Consider the following 14399-nt stretch of genomic DNA (forward strand, 5'->3'; position numbering starts at 1 on the left):
CCACACACACACCCCCAGTGCACAGACTGGTCTCTTAACAGGAAATCTGAACAAAGCATAATAAGCAGGACACTGAAGAAACATTTTTCAATGTAGACATCTCTTAAAAATGCATTAATACTTACATATCAAAATTACTAGATAAAAGCAGCAGTACTCTGCTGACATTTGGCTTAAAAATAAAAAAGGAATGAAGCAATTTCACAGGATATTAAAAAAGGAATTGGTTTTCTTCTGGAAGAAGACTACTAACTTTTGCACAGCAACTATTTTTGATATCCACCTTATCAAACAAACAAAGAAAGCATTGAGAAGCATAACACAGTTCATATGTGATTGCCAACATTATGTCCGGACAACAGAAAATGGGATGTCCAAGCAAAGAATGGGTTAATCCCTGCTCTATTTCTGAAATCTGTTGGCAATCTATAAACTGAAGCAATATTGGGGAAAAGCAGGAAAAGATATTGCATTCTACCATTTGATACTACTGTAATATGTCATTAAAAAAAATAAAGCTTTTGTATTTTAACAACCCCACAGAAAAAAAATCCATGAGCAAAAGACTTGTTGATCTGTTTGCCACTCAAACGTCAGAGATCTCACAGTGAAATCAGAAAATTCTAATAATACATATTTATACCGCTAGGACTACTTCACCTAGACTAATTAAAGCAATTTTCCATAGAATTATAAACAAAAGATATTCTGACAAAAGCATATTGAAAGCATTAAGTTCTTACTAATGTTTAAATTTAAAAACAGTTAAATGTACATAGGACTAACAGGTACTAACCGCTCTACTGTATCACATATTGCTAGCCCAGAAACATTCCTCACACCCCTCTCTTCTGCATTTCTGGCACTCCTCTCCTGCAGCGCCAAAGCCTGAGGCTTTACATTCTAAAGTAATGCTGTTGGTAAGCACCTGGCTACTTTGTGCTTGAGAAGAGAATCTCTCCCTCCTAGTGTCAGGTGAACTCTTCTGCATCCTGTGATATTAGTGTACACCAGCTTTAATCATCATTCTATATGCTATCAGAATTGACCAAGTCCTTCCCTAAGGAGATAACTAGATAAAATAGAGAGTGGGAACAAAGCAAGTTACTTGTCTCCCATTCTAAGAGTTCTATCTTTTGACATATGGGCAAAACCCACAACAAAGATGTATTTATTCATTCTTGATAAGCAAGGACAATTCAGTATTCGAGTAGAGAAAGATAGGGGTAAGAGCAAGGCAATGTCGAGTGGAACAAAATATTTTCTTCTTTTACACACTTGTTCACAAATTTCATCTAATCTAGTTTTGAAGCAGGTAATGGGACTGGCAAAAGAATCCTTAGATTCTTACAACTACTGTGAAAGCAAAGTAGTTGACTTGACAGATTTGCCTCAGAATTAGTTTGATGCTCAAAACACCTGGATCAAATTCTGCTCTATTAATATGAAGTATAGTCAAGCATATGTAAAAGTCAAGGTAACTTCATCTCTTACAAACAAAGATTAAAGACAAGCAGTATTTGCCCTGTTAAAATATGAAATTTCTCCATGTTCTCAGGGTTCTATTGATGGGAGGTTAAATATCCTCAAGATTTAAGATGAAAGAGAAAAAAACTCCAATGGCTCTACAGCACAAGTTTGTCAAACTGTCATCCACCAAATACCTACAAGTCTGTCCTTGTTTCTTCCTCCAGATTGTAGGAAAGAGCCAACGCATCTCGTTTTAGATAGTAATCCCCAAATATAATTGTAGCATTCTTGACATTTTATATTCTCTCCCTCCACCAAAAAATAAACTTATTTAGATTATTACATTGAATTGCCTATTATTTAGGACCCATAACTATCTTAGATTCCTCAATGTCTAGGGATCTCAACACTGTGGTCCTGAATCCTAACGACGTCCCCTAATACCTGGTGGGCTTCATGACTGGCACTTGTGGGATATTGAGAAAACTGTCACTCTTGTGCTTTCTACATGTGGAGACACACACACTTGTGAACATGACTTTGTGCTTTCTATTGGTCTTTAAGCTGTTTCCTTATTATGAAATGTGAAACTGCCATCACATACACAAAGTTCTCCAATACACCTATCAAACTTATACTGAAAAATGACAGAGTTAATTTTAAATAACCTTATTTTTTAATTAGGAAATAAAAAAACAAACAGATAAATAACATTTAAAGTGAAATACCAATTAGAGCTACGTGGTTTCCTTGAATCTAAGTAAAGCCTGCAAATAAAGTGGGTAAATATAAATGCACTTTTTTTACTTCCTTCACTAACTATACTAACATTTAAAAAGAGAAATTGCAACAATTTTCAATCAAGAAGGGAAAGGTATAAATCAGCAGAGCCAATACTGGCAACCCAAAGACACCAATCAAAACATAAATTTCAGAAGCTGATTATATGATAGAGTTATCTATAAATAGGCCTTTGCCAATTTGGGATTTCAGTAATATCAATGAGCTTAATTTAAGTTCCTAACTATTAAAACAAAAAAGTGAATTATGAGGAACATTCCACTTAAAGAAGTCTAGGCTACACTGATATATTGAAAAATTATGCAGACAAGTTAGTCCAGAGGCAGTAACAAAAGGACACACTCCTATAGCTACAGCACTAGGGTACAAGACAGATTTACCAATTAGGCTATGGTTATCCCTGGTCAACTTGTGCTGTTAAAAATCACTGAAATACAGATTTCCTTTATTATAGAATTCTCTGACAGCAAAATGTCTTGAACTGGCATGGGGTGGACTATCATGCGCAAAATTGCAGTGCAGCGCTTTTCCTAGGAGAGCAAAGCCACTGCTACTACGCTAAAAAGATCTGAGACCACTGTTCTTTGTCTTGACTTGCTCTTCATTTGCTTTATCTACATATTTTAGCATCCCTCTCCTCAAACGCGATGTGTATTCACATAACCAAAACAAACTTACAAAGTCATTACGTAAAGTAAGGTTGACGCTTTAAGCTAGCAGCTTCAGATTATGGTACTCCCCTAGCAAGTAAAGTTCATGAAACGAGTAATACAGATACATCAAATGTTTGTTTCTGAGACGGAAGCAGAAACAGAAATAACGTTAATTCTCACAAAACTCCTTTAATGGTGAATCAGTAGTTTAAAGACTTATTCCCAGCACTCGAGAGAGAAGTTTAAATAAAACCATTTATATGACTAAGTGAAGAATGGTGTGGGGCCCAGCACTGGCCACACTTAATAATTATTTTGAACCTTAGCTAAATTCTGTGCTAGGAGTCAAAGTAGCTGAACACCTAGTCTTCCAACAGAGGGGAAAGTTAGACAAAAAGCATACCAAATGAAGAGAGGTGACCTTAATGGAGGAAAAGGGGTTTGCAGCCCTGAGTTAAGTCAACTAAGTCCAACAAGGTGTAGAAATCAAAAATTTCTCGTGTAATCCAGCTTCATACCTAACTAGTACAAAAGGGTTTTTCTCTCTCTATGCCAACTGATCACCTTTAATTACTACAAGGGCAAGGGTTTTTGCCATCAAAACTCCGCTCCTCTCTGAACAGTGGTACCATCATTTCAAAGGGGCTCATATGAATTTTAACTACTGCTGTCTCCCTAATTTTAAAAAAATGAGTTTTGAGAATAAGACACTAAATTAGGACTCTTATTATTAGTAAACACAAGCCTGAGAAAATGTTCCTTGAGAGTTGACAGTTTAAGCTAATAGGAATTTGGTATTGTTAAAACACAGTATTTTAATAAATCATTATTTGGATACAAGTTTTCACAACTGTAGCAAAGCAGCCCTTTTGCACACCATAGCAATAAGCCTGAAAATGAACTAAGCTGAAACAGAAATCTGGTAAGTGTTGAAAGAAGAAGAGATGAAGAATTAAAGTAATGTAAAGGAAGAGAAATAAAAAGACCAGTCTCTCTGGATGGTAGGTGGGTATACACACAAACAGAAATAGACCCTTATTAGTCAAGTCTACTCAGGCTACTGCCAACATTGAAATGATTTAAGCAATTTATCACCTGGCTAATAAAAAATCTTACGAATACTGAAGCCTAAAACCATTTTTTCTACTAAAGTATCATTTTAAATATCAGTCATTTTTAACCTCAAATATGGTAATAAACTCTTTATTTTACAATATTTAACACCAAACCAGGGTTTAACAGGCTGGATCTTACTCACTGAGACCCTAAATCTACATAGGGAAGGGTCTAAACTAGCTGAGAGCCAAGATGCTTCAAGTTCTAGAATGCAATGAATATAATTCTATGTGCATTTTAAGCTAATGTTTGTCTTTATCTACTTGTTAACTCTGTATCATCCAGGTACTTCTCAGCATCTCACTTATTCATTTTTCTGACTCCTTAGAAAAATTTTGACCTGGCAAGTCTGCAGTCATAATTTAACAGGAATGGTCTTTATACATCCCTCAACCCAAACCGGGGAAATGGTGAGGTGTCACTACTAGATACTCACGTGGTCCTTCCCCAGTCATTATCTCAGATGAAAATGACAGGGGTGTCAAGTTTAAGGAAGGCAAGTAAGCTTCCATGTGGGAACACTGGACAGGTCTGACCTTTCAATAGCTAATTATAAAGCCGGTCTGTAGGGTGACAAATTAGACTAACCCATAGGTTACCTTAAATGATATTCAAAGACAGGGGGGAAGATCCACACGCCCAGTACAGGGATTAAAGCAATGCACTGAGACCAGCAGACTTAAAGACATCAACAGCCCTGAAGAATTCTTTGCAGCTTCCCCCATTTCCACGTAGCCTCAGGTAAAAATCTGAGTTAACAGCCTTTCCAGTCAATTCTTAAAATGTGAAGCTTCACAAAGTGATGGGTCCCTAAGAGTTCTGGCTATTGTGACCCTCTTTAGTGCAAAAAGACAATGGATCCTTAGAGCCAAGTGAAAAGGAAACCTTGGGAGATCAGACCTGTTGAATATAGACCAACAGACAGTACGACTGCTACTGCTAGATGCTTCTCTAAACTAGAGTGATCACCTCACCAGAAAGAAAAGCCTGGGGGGAAACTGGCTCATGGGTTCAAAAGCTGCTATCTTGGGGTGGCAGGACAAAAAACTTAAGAACAGAGAAATTAGCAGTACCATGAAGGAGTCAATAATTATTTTGCTCTTACCAGAGTAATAAACTCATCAGATTTTGAGACTAAGATTGCCTGAGGACAAAAATCTAAGAACTAGGGATACCATTAACAGCAGATAAGACAGTATTTTTTCTACTTTAGAAGATTAGTGTCTTCATTCTCTTAACTATTTTAGTCACTATTAATCTTTGTCAATTCTGAACATAACTTTGAGTCAATATAAAAATATATACATGTCTACAGATCAATGTCATCATTTAGGACCCATTTGTTGTATAAAGAAGGAACATTTTGCTAGCTTAAGATAGACCATGTATCATTCCATGAACAACCAACCATTCTAATGAAATATAGACGGAGAATGAAACCCTGAAATGAAGCTGCAGTCAACAATTCACATACTTTCAAGCACGTTATCTATTACTGGGAAGTAATAAGGACAAGCTTCAGGGACTTCAGTCTAAATAAAGTGATGTTTACATGGCTAAGAATAAACAATCCTAATGGATATGCTAATAGTCATTCCTTATTTACAGGCATTAGTACTCTAAACTTGACCTACTGCTATATACACACAGACACAAGATGATGTATTTTACATATTATACTAAGACAACAGCAAGAGAGAAGGCAGGGGGACCCTAATACTCCAAACTATGAGGGCTCAACATAAATAAAGGGGGTAGGGGGAATGTACATAAACACCACCTATTCATTTATGCTGTAAATAAAAAAGGTGAGAAGGCTGCCCATTTAGTATGTCAATGCTCACTGCTGAATTAGACAGCAATGTATTCAAGGAAAGTTTTAATTCCTACAACTTAATATCAATTTGAAAAATCTAAGATCCTATTATTTCCCCAAATACCGAAAGGTTGTCTCAAAGGAGGAACAGTTGAGAAAAGAATAAACCATGAGTCCAGAGTTGGACACCTGGTTGTTTGTTCTTCCCAGTGGATTCTGTAACCTTGGACATGTCACAGCCTCAGCCTCCATACAAGGAAAGAATGATCCCTATTTATTTGGTCTCCAACTTACATACATTAGGAATGAAATCGAGAAAAAAAAATTCTACAAGGCACTCTAACCTTTCAAAAACCATGCTATTCATTCATAAATATTTTTTCATCTACTTAACTCAGTCCATCAGAAAGTCTCCTGGAGATGTGAAGACAGTATACTATCTGATAAATTTCTAAAATCAACTTTGGACTAACCAAGTTCATCATTAATGAAACTGGTTTATAGAATACAAAAATCTAGAGTCATTAGGACTGAGTTTTGATTCAAAAATCTACAAAAGTACCTAAAAAAGTAGTAATTTTCCCTAAAGAAATAAGCTTAATAAAATCATGCCATTTAAAAAGTATCAGAGATTACAGAAAAGTCAAAGAAAGTAGATACACAATTAGTTTCCTTCATTTGTCATGGAGTTTTGAAAAAGAAAGATGGTGCACACAGACACAGAACTACATAATCTGTACAACTTCACTCGAACATCTTTTGTATCCTGTCCTCATGAAGGAGAAACCAGCCTGTGGCAAACAGATTCCCATCAATGAAGGTTGCAACTGTGTACCAAGCTATGTCAATATTAAGGGTCCTATAATCACACAAAGTCCTGTCATATCCTCCACGAGACATACCACTAAACCCAGAAGTTCCTGTTCATGGCATCTCTTGAACATGCTGTCCATTCTAGAGAAACACTACATCGACAAACTACCCATGGCAAAGCATGCACTCAAGTTTTCTGTTATGATGGCCAGTTTCCACTGAAACATCCTCATGCTCTAAGTCACTTAACTTTTTAAGTAAAGATGTAGAGGCCGGGTACAGATGGCAAGTCTTTTAAAAGGTATATCAAGAAAAAAAAAACTTATCAAGGATACAATATAATCTCAACATTAAATTTTCCCTCTAAAAATGCAATCTCAATATATCATGATCTAATCAGGCAGGGCAACCCGGCACAAAGACAGTATTGATTTTTCTTCAAATTTCTGGACTTATCTTCCAACTGGATCTATTGCTACTTGGGAAGGCATCTGGCTAATAAAGAATGTTACCAAATAACAAGAATATATCTAAAGAGTGAATGGAGTAAGGACAATCACCTGTTTAGCTAAGTTGATTAAAACACTGCTTAGGGGCTGCTAATTCCCAAACTATATAAACAACCATAACTTGGTCAGTAAATGTGGACATCATCAGCAATGTTTATTTCATCTTCTTCCCCATAATCATTTAACATACAATCATGACATATAACTTTATAAAGACAAACTTGGTGGTCATTTGAGTATGGTTTACTAAAACTTCAAAGTAGAAAAAAAGGAACTAGAACAAATTTTTCCCCAACATTGCATATACTGGTGGTAAAGAACAGCTACAGAGATAGTCTTCCTTTCTTTTGGCAATCAGAATCCATAGGCTCATGCAAACACAATGAACCTGGCACCTAACTTGTCCTTAAACAAGTACCTCACTAGCTTGTTAGATTTTCAGTTACATAATTCATTATACAATGTCTACAAATTCAGTTTTTTTTTAAACAGTAGTAGGAATTAGAGACGGGGGGAAAAATGAGCAAGACTTCTACTTCAGGTTAAGATCTACCAAGATTTGGCAGTGCACACAGTATACTTTTTTCATGATCTCTTAGCATATATTCTACTCTAAGTTGTCTATGAGAATAATTGGTCTTACTTTGGTATGAAATATTTTAAACCACATTTGCACAATTCAGTCTGTTCAACTTTGCTTCATTTAGGTTGGAATTTACTTTCATCCATCTCTGGAAAAATAAAGTCTTGCAAATAGATGATGTCTGCTAAGTAAAATTTGGCTAAAACCTACAGCGTAAACAATGCCTGAGAGATGCAAAAGTTACATAGTTTTTTTTTCTAAACACCAGTATTTTGTTAAGTTAGTGTTTCATCATATCCTTAAAAGTTCATAAGGAGAAATAAACAAACATGAAAATTCCAAGTGAACACACAGCAAAAAGTCCAATATTTAGTGTTAGTTTAACTTGTGGAGGCTCTTCCAACATTTGTAAACAAACAGCCTCCTCCTCCATCAGGTCTCTGAGACTCCTCTTGCTGAGGCTCTTACTTTTAAAGCCACAGAACCAATCTATGAACTTCCAGTAGCGGCCTCCATCCTCTGTTTCTTTCTTTCTCTCTTTCTCACCCATGAGTGCTGCTTGCCCATTAGAATAAGCATCCACAGGTGTTTCTGCCTCTGAATGACCTAAGGAAGCCACTGGGTTGCCCTCCTCTTTACAGGTCACCAAAAGATTAACATCTTCAGGCTGAAGGCCCTTAATGCTGTCTTCAGATTTCCCATTGGGAATGATGTGGTTGATGGCCTCACTATTTTCACTGCATCTCAGAATGCTCTTCTCCTGCATTTTGTACGGTTCGTCTTTTGGGGAGCAGCTCTCCTTCACCACCAGGCTCTTCTTAGACCAAAAGGTGGTGGTACGAATCTGTTCCTTTGTGGGAGGGGGTGTGAGAAGGCTAACAATAACAGTAATGAGTCCTGTGACCCAAAACAATGCTGTGGCCACATACATGTAATGAATGTCTTTGATGAAGCCTGGCCTGTTATCAGGCTGGTCACATTCTGGGGCCCGGTAGGCAAAGGCTAGTGTCAAACGGATTGCTCCAAGAACAAAGCCAGCCATTCCACCATAGAAAGCCCCTTGTTCATTGCAGCGCTTCCAGAAAATTGCCAGAAGGAACAGGGCAGCAACTGGGGGCGTCAGGTAATCTGCTACCTCCTGAATGTAAAGGTACATCTGGCCTCCTTGCATCTCCACGATGATTGGCACCCATGCAATGCTGATCACCACCATAAAAGCCACAAATATCCTCCCCACAATCATTAGTTCCCGGGAGCTTGCACTCTTGCGGATGAGTTTGTACACATCGAGGGTGAATATAGTACTGGCACTGTTAAAGATAGAGTCCAAATCACTCATCAGAGCTGCAATCATCACTGCCATCATTAGGCCCCGGAGGCCCACAGGAACCAGCTTCATCACCAGGCGTGGGTAAGCAATGTTAGAGCACCCAGCTCTGCTTCCACACACTTGCATGCAGTGCTCGGGGTTGATGCAAGCTAGATCATCAGCAAACAGTATCCTAGAAATCATTCCTGGGACAACAATGATAAACATGGGCAGGAGCTTCAAGAAACCAGCCATTAGAGTGGAGCCTTTGGCATGCGCAATGTTTTTAGCTGCTAGTACCCTCTGCACGATGACTTGGTCAGCACACCAATACCACACTGAAGCTGGGGTCTGCCCAAGAATGAATCCAGGCCAAGGAACATCTTCATCTGTTGGGTTCCGCAACATTTTCAATGCATCTTTCTTAGGGTGGACATTACAAGAATTTGTGTTGGAAAGGTTGTATGTCAACAAGATGGATGTGGCATTGGGTGAGGCCAACATGTACCTTCTCTTAACTTCCTCAAACCCGCCAATCTCCATCATGCTAATAATCATAAGTGTGAGCGCCCCAACAATCATGAGCAGAGCCTGTAGAGTGTCTGTGTAGATCACTGCAACAAGGCCTCCTGTGACAGTCAGCAAAGCAGTCATGCCAATAAGCAGGATGACAGACACATAAAGGTTCCAACCCAAAGACTCCTGGATAAATAGGGCACCTGAATACAGATCCACTGAGAGTTTGGTGAAGATATAGAGAATCAGAGACAAGGCTGCAAAATAGACCTGAATTCTATGGCCACCAAATCGCTTGGACAAGTATTCAGGCATGGTGTATACCCCTGACCGGATATAAATAGGGATGAAAACCCACCCCAGAAGTTGCAAAAGCAGTAAGGCATTGAATTCCCATGCACCTACTGCAAATCCACTTGCAGCTCCAGATCCTGCCAGCCCAATGAAGTGCTCACTCCCAATGTTGCTCACAAACAGAGAGGCACCAATTGCTACCCAGGTCATAGAGCGCCCAGCCAGGAAGTATCCACTCACGGTGCTTCTATTAGATTTCCACATGGCAAAAAAGCCAATGCACATGACCAGGATAAAATACAGAGCCACTATGGCAATGTCTGCTGTCTCCAGTACAGCCCTCATTTTGGTAATTTTGTGAATAAAGGTGTCCAATGACAGAAGTGTCCGACTTTTTATTTACTCATTAGTAACCCAGTCAAGTCTGTAAACCATACGTGAACGGGACTACACAGAGCAACAGAGCAGGTCAAAGTCTTTGTCCTTTGGTTTGCTGTCTTGATGGTGGTGGTTGTGAAAAACTTTGAAGGAGACAGTTTAAATTTTCCTCCGCTTCTTAATTGGGATTGAGAACTTAGCTCGTACTCTTAATCCACTCTCCACAAGACCATCAGCATTTACTCAGGTGCTGGAGGAGAAATTCTGAGTTGCAGCTAAGTCTAGTGAAGCCTACTGTACCAACCCTGCAAGGCAGCAAAGACAAAAGACAAAGATTGAATTAGAGGAAGCTCTCACCAAGTGATGAGGAAATGTTCAGTCTAGCAAAACGGCGCAAACAAGACATTCTTTATTTTAAAAAAAACTTTTAAAATATACTTTATTTCCACATGAAAGAGCAATCTATACTATCACAGCTGATACCTGAAGTCAGTAAAAAATATTTATCATTTTGAACTAAGAACAAAAATTCATCAGCCTCATAATTAAATGGCCTAACCTCTCTAGCAACTAAGAACCATCTACCATAACATTACCATTTGTCTTACTGTGGTAATCTTAGATTGGAACAGGCACCAAGATCTTAAAGCATCTTAAAAAGGGAAAAAAACACTAATTATTCATAAAGAGCACCAAAATGAATCTTCAAATACAATGAATCCAAAGAGTAACATTACAGTCAGTTAAGTTCCTGCATGAAACAGGCAGGTGGCATTTCCTAGTGTTACCATCTGCCTCCACAGAGAAAACTTAAGTCTGTGCAAATCTAATGTTATACAAAGTTTTCCTAGATTCCTTCAAAAAATGTACATCTATGCTAAGTATCATACAGGAATCTAGAAATTGTGAGATGACTTTTCCCCTACAGGGAAAAATTCACATTACACACACACACACACACACACACACACAGTAGTAACATACAACTCATAAAACCTTAAAATTTTATTCTTCTGATAGCTAGATGATATTGAATAATTTTTTAAAAAGTTCAAAGAGGTAATTTCCTTCCCTTTCTTTTCATCAGGCAATTATTTCCAAAAGAATCTGAGAGGATAAAAGCACTAACACAGGTCTGATTGAAAAGTTTTTCCTTTTAATGCTTTCCTGTTGAAAGGTATAGAAAGCAGAGAGGAGGGAGAGGCAAGTTTTCTGGGAGACTGAAAAGTAATTTGATTTTTATTATATCTTCCAGATCTCAACAAAACAGATATCTGTCAACCACTAGATAATAAACTGTTCTTCAGTCAGCAAATCAGGTATTTCTCAGTCTAGATTAAGAAAGTCATTCTGCAAAACACATTTAACTTTACCTAAAATCAAATTTATTAATGATGGTTTTTCTCCTGGAAAAGAGACAAATTCTGAATCTTCAAAGTTAATTATTAATTGTAGCCAACAGATTTGACATGAAAAATATTGTTATGCAAACTAATGCCTTCCACATGATATGGCAACCTCAGAGTGGAAAGTTTTTCTACGCTTGACAAAACACACTTTTTGATGAATCTAGGCTTTTTTCTTTAAAAATTAGTAACAAACTTGAGTCCTACAAATAATACTAAAGCTATCTCTTCTCAAAACTGTTCAACATGGACATAGTATGAAAAACTAAAAAACACACTTTTCATTGGAAATACTGCCTAAAGTTAAATGCCCTGCCAAATTAGGTTAACAGGCTTAATTCCTAAAGCTGCCTAGATAGGAACATCTTAATCCCATCTTTATGCCTTTTTGTTTTTAAGTATAAAGCACTACAATAATTATACAAAGAAAAATGATAGAAATCCTTGCTCCTAAAATCCAGCATCAACAATAAAGGGCATAAATAAACTGCCATAGACAAAAGCCGAAAGTACACTAAAAGCAGGACCAGTATCACTTCACACTTGCCGGATCCTGAAGGTGGTCAGATTTCTATGTTCACTTTTCCCCAAAAATACTTCCTAGTTTTTAAAATATATTCTTGGATATTTTTTAGAAAGAACCACGTAAATTTTTAATAAAGTCTAATCAGATGAGCAATAAACATTAATTATTTGGAAGGGTACCTTAAATGTTTCAGTGTAAGGGTCAGGTCCTTAATTACAATGGAAACTGTCGCTGGAGTTATGAAATCCTGCCTTCAAACAGAACTGTCCCTGCTGTCCAACATCCAAGCCATACCCATGGCCTCAAGTTTCAACTTACAGATAAGACTAGCTGACTGGTTAGAGGGCCCTTTCAGGTGTCACTCTTTCTCAATGGCAGTAGTAGACATTGAGTAGTAGTAGTCCGTTTCCACAAGAAGGGACAAAAACCCAGAGGGTTTTTTTGTTTGGAGGGGAGGTGAGGTGTGTTAGAGCAGCTTTTAGGAGAAAGGATTTTTATCATTTTTCTTTGTATAATTATTGTAGTGTTTCATGCTACAGAATGGCATAAAGATGGGATTAAGATATTTCTATCTAGGCAGCTTTAGGAATTAGACCTATTAACCCAATTAGGTAGAGCATTTAACTTTAGGCAGGATTTCCAGCTCCTTTTTGTTCAGAGAACAAAAAACTTAGAAACAAAATAAGCATTTCCTTCCCTGACCACTATGAAGCTCTGCTAATATCAGTAACAATGTTTTTCATTGTCAAAATGATTTATCAGGTCATATCTAAGCATTATTCTGCTCCCTGATGAAAGCTCACACTAAGTGAATTCCCATACTAGATCTAAAGTCTAACTTCTCAGGAAAGGGTAAGATAGAAAGAAAAGATGTCTGCCCACAGAAGAGTAGCTGGAAGTGGTGAAACACCAGCTAAAGGCTGAGTTAACGCCTCCTACCTAGCCTCCTCAAACTCTTCAATAGCATTGCCTGCAAGTCCATCTGCGTACCACTCCCGTCTGTGGGCAGGTTTAAGAGCTTTCCAATTAAAAAAAAAAAAAAAATCCAAAGACTGGCACCTGTTAAAAACTGGAAAAGGAAAACAAAACCAAAAATAGGTCAATTTAGTTTGTAGAAAAATGTAAAAATACTGTAACATCTCACATTCTAATCATGAAGAGTATCACAGCCTTGAACTTCAGATCTTCAGGAGACAAACTGCACATTCGTTAAAAATGATTCAAAATAAAACATAAGTTTTATATATTTTCCTCTTCCTTTTACAGCAACAAACATTTCTACAACAAAAAAGTTGTTCCAAGGTTGTTCCAGGACACCCACGGACACCCAAATCCAAAGTATAAGACCCTCATGTCAAATGGCCTAGTATTTCCATGTAACCAACATTAATTAGCACAGGGTGTACCTTCATTCAGCATAGTGCTCAGCACATGGCAAACTCAAGTTTTGTGGTTGAAACTTCCTGGCATAGTTTTCCCCCAAAATATTTTCGATCTGCAATTGGTTGAAACCTGTAAATGCAAAACCTGTGGATACAGAGGGCCGACTGTACAATGAACACTGTCCAGAGTACCTTTATTTTCAGCAAGAAAATACATGGGAAATTTTTTCTTCAGCTAAAATGAACCTTATTTATTTATTTACTTTTCTAAGACTCAGCCGGTTCACAATTCAAGTAAGTGAGAGGTGTGGGACAACAGGCATTACTAAGTATGTTGGTTAGTTCCTTACAACATTTTTAAGAAAACAATTATTTCTATAACAAGAGTAATATTTGTAGACTGTATAAAGAAGTGGTCCCCTACTGGCAATGGACAGAAGAGAGCTAGTTCTCCAGCAGAGGTTTTGACACAGCACACCCCCAAAAGAAGGATTTCCTTCTCAGGAAGTAATGTTTTACAGGTATTTTCTATAAAATTGGAATACAATTTTGGTACTCTTTCAGGTACTTGGATGAATTAAATTACAAATGAAGAACTAATCCAAACAGTGAAATGCATTTATTTACTGTGTTTGAACAACTAGAAAAACAGGTAATACCAAATTTAAATATCATCAAACTCCTTCAGGTAATGATCAAATTATAGGTAAAATGACCAAATCCAACATCTTTCTTCTAATATATCTAGGTCAACCATTTAATTTATCTTCCAAACTAGTATACTATTCTGGGACAATTTGTAAAACCCAGGCCATATGGCCACTCTT

The 14399-nt window shown here is 37.4% G+C and overlaps 2 protein-coding genes across 5 annotated transcripts in view; both read right to left on the reverse strand.

The window, feature by feature from the left end:
* MRPS6 (mitochondrial ribosomal protein S6) overlaps positions 1–14399 on the reverse strand; it is a 77560-nt gene that overhangs the window by 44927 nt on the left and 18234 nt on the right. The window lies entirely within an intron of this gene.
* Positions 285–14399, reverse strand: part of SLC5A3 (solute carrier family 5 member 3) — a 32352-nt gene continuing 18237 nt past the window's right edge. The window contains exons 1-2 of one of the 3 annotated variants that reach the window (XM_066259451.1): positions 13335–13379; positions 285–10563 (exon numbers count right to left, since the gene is read on the reverse strand). In XM_066259451.1, the coding sequence (XP_066115548.1) occupies positions 8069–10225 (2157 nt within the window). In that variant the 5' untranslated portion in view covers positions 10226–10563; positions 13335–13379 and the 3' untranslated portion in view covers positions 285–8068. Of the gene's footprint in view, positions 10564–13129; positions 13217–13334; positions 13380–14399 lie in introns of those variants that run through there. The other 2 variants (XM_066259450.1, XM_066259449.1) reach the window with 2 other exon arrangements.

Source organism: Saccopteryx bilineata, chromosome 2, assembly GCF_036850765.1.
Source record: "Saccopteryx bilineata isolate mSacBil1 chromosome 2, mSacBil1_pri_phased_curated, whole genome shotgun sequence".
Taxonomy (NCBI): domain Eukaryota; kingdom Metazoa; phylum Chordata; class Mammalia; order Chiroptera; family Emballonuridae; genus Saccopteryx; species Saccopteryx bilineata.